Source organism: Mustela lutreola, chromosome 7 (assembly GCF_030435805.1).
Source record: "Mustela lutreola isolate mMusLut2 chromosome 7, mMusLut2.pri, whole genome shotgun sequence".
In the NCBI taxonomy this organism is placed as follows: Eukaryota; Metazoa; Chordata; class Mammalia; order Carnivora; family Mustelidae; genus Mustela; species Mustela lutreola.
The window spans coordinates 111,111,894-111,121,401 of NC_081296.1; the positions used below are offsets into that span (position 1 = coordinate 111,111,894).

At 39.2% G+C, this 9,508-nt stretch overlaps 1 protein-coding gene across 1 annotated transcript in view; it reads right to left on the minus strand.

Moving 5' to 3' along the window:
- The window catches only part of EXOC5 (exocyst complex component 5), a 61,718-nt gene extending 52,220 nt beyond the window's left edge, over positions 1–9,498 (minus strand). Inside the window, exon 1 of the mRNA XM_059182179.1 lies at positions 9,240–9,498. Coding sequence (XP_059038162.1) covers positions 9,240–9,266 — 27 coding nt within the window. The 5' untranslated portion in view covers positions 9,267–9,498. The remainder of the gene's footprint in view (positions 1–9,239) is intronic.
- Positions 9,499–9,508: the final 10 nt, after the last annotated feature.

Consider the following 9,508-nt stretch of genomic DNA (forward strand, 5'->3'; position numbering starts at 1 on the left):
ATAGCATCTGTCATACATTTCGCTTGCTTCCAACTGGGGTCAACAGAATAATACTGAGCACCACAGATGCACAGTAAGTCAAAACACTTGCTAAATTGGGGCCATGGCCAAATCTCCTGCAAAGGATCTTGAAAAATCAAGCCTTGTTCCACATATCCAAAACCACAAAGGCAGTACTACCACTCCACACTCCAAAAATAAATAACAGGCATTCCCAATTTTGGAAAACTCAAAATTTCAATAAAAACCAAATATGAACCTTATGCAATTCTGGCACTGGAACTAAATTTTACTACATTTAGCCTCTCCTTTTTAACCTCATTTGATTTGTTTTTCAAGAGACTGTGTTTTATGGGGGATTAATAGATAAAGTACATTTAGTAAGTATTGTTTTTTTTCTTTAAAGCACTATAAACCCTTTATTTTGTGTCAGTCTGGTGAAGTAGAAAGGTAGGAAGATAAAGCACATTAAGACACTTAAATGGCAACTAAGGCAAACTCTGCCAAAGTAAGTTTGAAAATTATCGGCAACACTATAAGATGAATAATTTTACTTATTTTTTTTTAAGATTTTATTTATTTATTTGAGAGACAGTGTGCACTTGAGAGAGAAAAGAAGAGCACAAAGTTGAGTGAGGGGCAGAGGGAGAAGCAGTCTCTCCACTGAGCAGGGGTCCCAATGTGGGGCTCCATCCCAGGACTCTGGGATCATGACCTGAGCTGAAGGCAGAAGTTTAACTGAATGAGCCACCCAGGTGCCCCACTTTTCTAAAGTCAATTTTAACATTCCAACTTGAAGGGCATGCTAGCTCTTTAAACTATGATAAAATTAGCCAATTAATCACATTAGAATTATTTTGAAGATGACTAATTCGTGGTACTTAAGAATTTTATGAAATATTTTAGATTCTGTTATGCAAAATCTCTCTTCAGAATAGAATGTATCTCACTTCTGACAGTAAAGTAATATCTGATTTCTATGCCCCAAAGAGAAAGGTAACAGAATGTTATAGTATTTTTTTTTATACCAGTCTCAAAAGAACCACAGAATAGGGTTAAAAATTGCCTGGGTGGCTCAGTGGGTTAAAGCCTCTGCCTTTGGCTCAGGTCATGATCTCAGGTCCTGGGATCGAGCCCCACGTCAGGCTCTCTGCTCATTGGGGAGCCTGCTTCCCCCTTTCTCTGCCTGCCTCTCTGCCTGCTTGTGATCTCTGTTTCTCTCTCTCTCTCTCTCTCTGTTAAAGAAATAAATAAAATCTTAAAAAAAAAAAAAATTGCAAAGCTAGAGGGGTGCCTGGGTGGCTCAGAAGGATAAGTGTCTGATTCTTTGATTTCAGCTCAGGTCTTGGGATCTCAGGGTCTTGGGATCAAGCCCCACGCTGGGCTCTGTGCTTAGCGTGGAGTTGGCTTGTTCCTCTCTGCTCCACTCCCATTCGTTCTCTCTCTCTCTCTAAATATCTCTAAAATAAAGAAATAACATTAAAAAAAAAGTTTAAAGCTAGAATGGTCATTAAATATCATCTTACTCTAGACCCTTCATCTCATTTTTATATATAAGTAACTAAAGCAATGAAATTTAAATCTTGTCAAGGTATTAAACCAGTATTCAAATCAGGTATTTTTCCACTCTATTATGGTGTCTTTTAAAATTATATAAACACCATGAAAATTATCACTTAAAGTATCTAACAAATCTTACATTAGCATTTCAAATCAAATATATTTACAAATTTACACATTAAATATATTTACACACACTTAAAAAATGCCTCTGGGATCAAATTAAGCAAATAGATCCAAGGACTCGCTCACTTAAAAAAAAACTTTTTACAGATTTATTCATTTTAGAGAGCTAAAGTGGGGGGGGGGGCAAAGGGAGAGGGAGAGCAAGAATCCCAAACAGACTCCCTGCTGAGCGCAGAGCCCGCCAACCCAAGCTGAAATTAAGATGTGGACGCTCAATAATAGTGAGCCACCCAGATGCCCTGGAATCATTTATTTTTTTGATTCATTACATCCCTAGAAAGCCAAGATGTCTACATATGATAAAGTTAACTACATTCTGTTACTACTATTTTTATATTTCAATTCCAAGGAAAGAAAATAGCATCAGAAAAGTTAGCATACATTTTTAAAATATCTTATATATATAAATTTTTAAATATTTATTTATTTATTTATTTGACAGACAGAGATCACAAGTAGGCAGAGAGGCAGGCGGAGAGACAGGAGGAAGCAGGCTCCTTGCTGAGCAGATAGCTCGATGCGGGGCTCGATCCCAGGACCCTGAGATCATGACCTGAGCTGAAAGTAGAGGCTTTAACCCACTGAGCCACCAAGGTGCCCCTATAAAAATTTTTAAACTGTGTATCACTCAACTCCTGAGCACAACAGGGGCTCAATATTTTACACTAATTACACACACACAGTCAACAAATGATCCTCAACTTAAAGACTTATTCATTTCAGAAGTTCACCACCTGGTTGGTTTGATTAGAGAATTCAGACTACAAAATACTCAAATGTAAATACTCTTTAAGCATCTGCCTCTACCTCTACCACTCTAAGGAGAGTGATAGAGGTCTACTAAATCTTGGTGTAGATAAGGAGTTGATCAGCCCTGTTCTAATCATTTACTGCTACATAATAACCACTCCAATAAATGAATGGCTTAAAATAAGAATGATGATGACTTTGTTCACAAATCTGCTATTTAGGTAGGACTCAACAGAGAAATCTCATCTGTTTCATGTCACATCTGCTGAGGCAGTTCAACTTGGGGCTAGAAGACCTACTTTCAAGTTAACAAGTTGATGTTGATCGTAGTCTGGGAGTTCAGTCAACCAAAAGCCTGGATTCTCCCAATGGGCAATGTAGCGTAGTTGCTAGATTCTAAGGGGGGAATCTAAAGATCAAGCACATCGACTTTCATGATCTAACCTTGGAAATCACATAAGCAACACTTCTGATACAGTTATAGACCTGCCTAGATTCAAGAAGGGAGCACGGGCCCTACCCCTCCGTGGGCACAGCATCAACATCCCATTATAGGATAATTAAGATCTGCAGCCATCCTGAAAAACACAACCTTCCACAGCACCTTTCTGTTATTCTCTCCTACTGTTATCTCCTCCCTCTAGGATTATTTCCTATTAGTCTTCTTTGAAGATTTTTTTCTCCCTGACTATTCTCAATCTAGTCCTCTTCCCAACCCACTTACCAATAATAATTTTAAAAAGCTATACTCTTCTATGGCATTCTGCTAAGCCATTTAAATTTATCAACTCATTTAATCTTGCAAATAAACCTCTAAGGTAGGTACTGTTACTATCCCCATTTTATAGAGAAGAAAAAGGTATGAAAAGATTAGGTAACTTGTCAAAGATCACAAAATAGTAATAGACAAAGCTGAGAGATGTCATCCATTCCTAAGTCTATCTAACTGCCACCCATAAAGAGTAACAACTCCCATGATAATTTGTATCTCTAGCTGTAGTTTTCTTCTGAGTTACTAATTCATATTTCCCACTGCCCTCTGAACTTCTCCACCAAAATATCTTACTAAAAATTTAAAATGTAGTTTTTTTAAAAAAATAAATACATTATTCCTTCCCCCTGAAAGGTTCCTTCCTGTTTTCTCTGTCACAGTTACTTCCCAACTTCAAAAATTTGGAATTAACTCCTCAGTAACCAAAATTTTTTGATTCTTCTTCAAAATGTCATTCCACATTTGTTATCTTCTCTGTCCCCACTGAATTTCACCTGCCTGAATTAATCAATCAATAGATAATTCTGGACTACCTACCAAGACAGGAACTATGCCAGGTTGGGTACACCCTCTATTTTCCCAACTATCAATCTTTTCCCCCACTGAAAGCCATTCTTCACAGTAACATTAAAATCATCTGCCTCTCCACTCCTCTCTCCCCACTCAAAAAGTCGTATCAGCTTCCATAAGCGTAGCCTGTAAGGAGGCCTTCTCGAATATTCCACCAAACTGCCTCTGTGGTCTCAGTGCCTTGCTATGGGCCACCACTCCACATGCCTAAAACATGCATACTCAGACCCTATCTTTCCTAAACACACCACACCTTAAAAATCAGTCACTTCTGTCTCTGCCTTGGAATGCCCTTCTGCTTGAAAAGTCTCTACTCCCCTATCAACACCCAATTTATATGTCATTACTTTATGAAACCTTTCCTAATTATCCCAGGAAGAGATTCTGTACTTGTACAACAGTCTTATCTATTAATGTGTTTCCCTGTGATACCATAAAATAATAAGAAATGTATACTTTATTTTAAGAAATACATATTTTAGTCTTTGTACTCAACTCCTAAGGTCTTTGTTTTTTCCTAAGTGATAAATGTGCTAGGAACATCTTTTGTTCTAATATTTGATCTTTGACCCTGGTTCCTGACACAGAGCTCCTAAAACCCTTGTAATTTCCTAAGTGATGTAGTTGATAGTACTGTCTTACATGGAACTCCTAAATCTTGTAATTTCCTGAGTGACAGAAGTGTCTTTTGTTCTACTGAAGCAATAGGGCTCCTGGATGGAGGCTGGTCACCAGAAAGATCAAACATGATTAGAAGCCCCTCTACTCCTGAGTTAACTAAGTTAATAACTGGTAATTCCTATGTGATGAAGCCTCCATAAAAATCCCTAAAGTATGGGGTTCAGGGAGTTTCTAGACTGCTGAATACATCAAGGTACTGGGAGGGTGGTACACCCAGGGAGCGCTTGAAAGTGCTATACTCTTTCCCCCATCCTTGCCCTAGGCATCTCTTCCATCTGGTTGTTCCTGAGTCATATCCCTTTAAAATAAACTAGTAATCTAGTTAGTAAACCATTTTCCTGAGTTCTGTGAGCTGTTTCAGCAAATTATCGAACCTGAAGAGGGAGTCTTGAGAACTCCAATTTATAGCTAGACTGTCAGAAGCACAGGTGACAACTTGGACTGCAACGGGTATCTAAAATGGGGACATACTTATGGTACTGAGCCCTTAACTTCTGGGTTCTGAGGTAACTCCCAGTAGACCGTGTCAGAACTGAAATGAATTACAGAACACCCAGCGTCTGCTGGAAAACAGAAATGTTGTAGGTGAAATCCCCATATATCTGGTGTCAGAGTAAGGAGACTAGCCTTGGTGTTGACAGGACAGAGTTCTTTTCCTTTCACTCCCCCAACTAGGTTTTTAACTTAAACCATGTTTTAACTCCAGTACTTGAGATGACTTCTGCCCTAGTACTCAATAAATGTTTGCTGAATGAACACATTTTCTCAAATACATGATAATTAATTAATTAGTAGCCAGGTTCCACAATTATCTAACAGCTAATATGGCTAAAACAAGTAGCATTTCAGCAACCAGAAGGTAAAGGGGGCAGTCTTTACTTATATATCTCATGTTTGTTAATATATATTTACCTAGTTAATTGAACAAGAGAGATCTTTTTTCAGTAACTGTGTTTAAATATTTTGTAACTTAGTTTGAAAACTCAAGAAACATAAATGTATCTGTGTGCAAAAATGTGTTCTTGGCTATTTAAATTCTAATCTGGAGGTCAAACAACCATTGTTATCATGTTCAAAATACCTGACCTCAAATAAAATTATCAAGGTGCCTATACTTAACAAGAAAGAAAACACTTAAATTCCAAATCCTGGCATTTAGGATCTCGATCTCTACAGTTAAACCCCCAATTTACCTTACATGCAATTCCTCTTCTTTATGCATGCTATACTACAGCCAAAGTAGAACTCTTCCCTTGCCTCAAGGATCTACACTTACTTCCCTTTTTTGTCTTGGATTTTATTGTCTGCTTTATTAAAAAGTCCTTCCACCCAGCTGTACAAACTCAAATCTAGCAGATCCTTACTGTATCACTCAAATACCACTTCCTAATCCTTTCCACTTCTGGAGGTAATCTTCCCATTCTCTCAATTCCTATAACACTTTATCTTTAACACCATTTATAAATTTATTTCCAATGTAAACCGTTATATATCTTCATTCTCTCTCCATATTTAATAATAAGGGCAGGTTCTATATGTAACTCAACATTGTCCAAAGTACATTTCATGGAATTCACAAAATTAACAAGCAGTAGAAAATATAACCGTCTCATGGTCAACTAGTTTGGGAAATAAACTTCTCAGAACCTTTAATATACTAAGGTATGATGTAACTCTCTCAGAAAGCAAGGTATGCCCATTTCCAAAACTTACTTGGTCTCTAAACCATTTTCGATTTTTTGCAGCTCATTCCATAGTATTACTATTTCTAAGGCATGCCTTTAATATATGTGCTGCCTAAGCAAGCACTCTATGGCATGCTTTTGAGACATGCAGCCTCATTAATCTTGGCACCTTATCTTGAACTTAATAGGTATTCAACAAATATTTGTTGAATGAATGGGTAATAGATCCTGGTTAACAATAGACTCTACCATAAAGGCAGCCTGCCCAAAAAGAAGACTTCAGGAATGACAGAAGAGAAAAACAGCAAGTGAGAGGGAAGTACAATGTCCTCAATTGTGCAGTAAGAAAATAAAGAAATACTTACAACAACAGAAGAATTCACTACCCCAGCCACTTTTTTATATGCAGGGAACATAATCTAAACCACATGGGAAAGCCTGTTTACAATGTCCACCCTGAAGGAATAATTTAGCTCACTGGAGATAGAATCTTTCAGAAAATTTGTTCAACAAGGGTTGAAACTATGAAGGTATTCTTGCCAATTTCTAGAATATACACTATTAAAGTAACTGAATCATCTATAACTTTAGCATTTCTGCCAACTGAAGAAATATCCTGGAGTTTGATTTCGTCATATGAGGGTGCTTACGTTATAAAAGGAAGTTTCACAGGACCAACACTAAGATTTTAAAAGAAGTAGAGTTAACACTTAAAAAACTTCATGGATTCAAAGCATAATTTTGTATTGATGTAACCTCTTTTTCAATGTGGAAATGAAAGGAGAATTCAACTTAATCATGCATTAAAACCAGGATGCATAAAAACAAAATATCCTGACTACATCCTGAACTGTTTCCTACAGCTCTCCAGCTGTGACTAAGAAATGGAAGGGAAAAAGACACTCCCTGACATGTCCTACAATCTAGATCCTACAGCAGTAGCAACAGGAAATAGCAGCAATGACTGAGGTTTGTTTTTTATTTTCCTCCTCACTCTAACGCAAAGACCAACTTTTCACGTAGGGAGGAAAGCTTACCCAAGAATAGAGTGCACTGTAGGCTGAAAAGATAAATACATTTCTTAATTGTAACTATTAACATTTAGTTATAACTTTTAACATAATGGGCTTTTAAATGTGATGAAGCAACAAGAGAAGGTCACATGATTTAAGATCTATAAGCATGTTTAAGGTTGCCCTATGAACCCTCTGGCAGACAGGACTGGTCTGTCTCTATCACTGATCAGTTAAGACAATTACCAGCTATACATAACAAGTCACTCAGCTACATTACACCCTAATTTGGTTCAATTACTAAATAGCATGATCTTAGAAAGCAAATATATATTTATTTCACAGTCATACACACACACACACACACATACACACACACACAAACACACACATATATCCCCTTTACCCTTGGGGGGGGCAAAAATCAAATATATTTTCAGTTAAGTTAGGTGGAGTCATGTGGTCAAACATCTAAAGAAAAATAGACATAATATGCATAATATGGTCTGAGATACAGAATTCATTAAGTCACAGGTTAATGCTTTATGAACTCTGTAAGAAAATAGTAAGTTTTCTATGAATAGCTGACTGGTCACATATTTCATTTAGCAAATTAAAGATCTCAATTTCATATACAGCTTTCTATCTTCATAAGATGTGAAAGTTAAAACAAGGAACTACAGAACTGTTTAGAATCTTACCCAGAAACACACAGTAAAAGCTTTTAACAAAAGAGTGTCTCTCTGCTCCTGCATCAATCAATAAACAGATGGCACGATTTTGGAATTAGAGAAGTTAACACAATATACCTCTTAACACATCTGAGAACATACAATTAATATTTCCAAATTCTTTCTTGTAATTATAATCGTTCACTCACAAATTACTATTTGATTATTAGTTATTATAACAATGGTATGTTATTCCTCTCAACAAAAGCATTATCTACCCAAGAGCTCACAGGAACCCAAAATATAGTAACAGTAACAAATGAAAAGTTCCCAATTGTTGTAAAAACTGTGGCATTCAAATTTTAAGCCAAAAACCTGCTGACTCAAGCAGAAAAAGAATCCAATCCTCACTTGCAGAACCGTAGTCTTCTCACTTATCACACTTGCGCTATTCAATTTGAAACACACACACAGAAAGGGATTTTGCTTCCTTTTCCTTTACATCTCTGTTTTCATTTCTTTTACAAAAAGAGATCCTTCGTATGTTTCATTGTTTGGTGGTCCAATTAGAATTTTCCTCTTCTATTTATCTCAAACATCATAGCTTCTTCTTATATTGAATTTCACTAAATTAAATTTTAAGTTTTAGGGAGTGAAAACGTTCAAGAAAACACGTTTGAATCCTCATTGTCTCAGGCGCTAAGGATTCTCCAGCTTGCGGTTACATGGCTTTCAAATACATTTAAATTCCTGGAGACCCGAACATAAATGTTAATTTCCAGTTTCGCCTCCCCCTTAAGTCTGAAGGGCTAAGTAGGCCTTTATTGTCCTAAAAAAAAAAAACCACTTCAACCTTCTCGAATGTGAAGGAAAACTGGCAGGCACCTGAGGGCCACTTGTACCGTTTACTAATGGAATAACTGTAATTACTCAACAGCAAGAAGCCCCCAGTCGTCCCAATCTCAGGTGGTCCCCTTCGAATATTACGCGAGGATCCAAGCGACAAGACGGGGCTCGCCCAACCTGGGGCTGCAGGCTCTTCTCTCCGCGCCCTGAGTCAGCCTTTCCCACTTCTCATCCCGAGCACATCTTTCAAACCCTAAACCTCCGAGGCTCCCCTCCAGCCCTGCGGACAAAACCAGCCCTCCTCCTTTCGGACTCCAGTTCCCTTCCCTGCCCACCTCCCCACCCGGGTCCCCAAGCCACCCCTCCCCCATTTCACGCTCCGCCCGCGCCGCCACCGGAGCCGCCACCCCACCCCTCGCCTTTCGCACCTTTCCTCCCCTCCGCCCGCCCACCTCGCTGCCCGCACCTCGGGCCGGCCACTCCCCGAAGAGCCGCCGGGGCTCACCTCGAAGAGCTCGGCCGTCGTAGCCATCCCGGCCGGCTGAGACGCTCGCCTCGCACTGGAAGCCGTCTCTTCTTCACATGCTGCGCCTCAGCGGCGCCGCGCACAGGTCCCCTCTTGGCTCGCCAGCTCTGGCTCGGGGACGCCGCGGGCTCCCCCACTCCCCACAGGGCCCAGGCAGGGCGAGAGGGCGGCCATGAAGCGAAGCCGCAGACGCCTGTCAGCTGCCTCCCGGCGCCGCCCGCGCCGCTCCCATTGTCACCGCCTCGTAC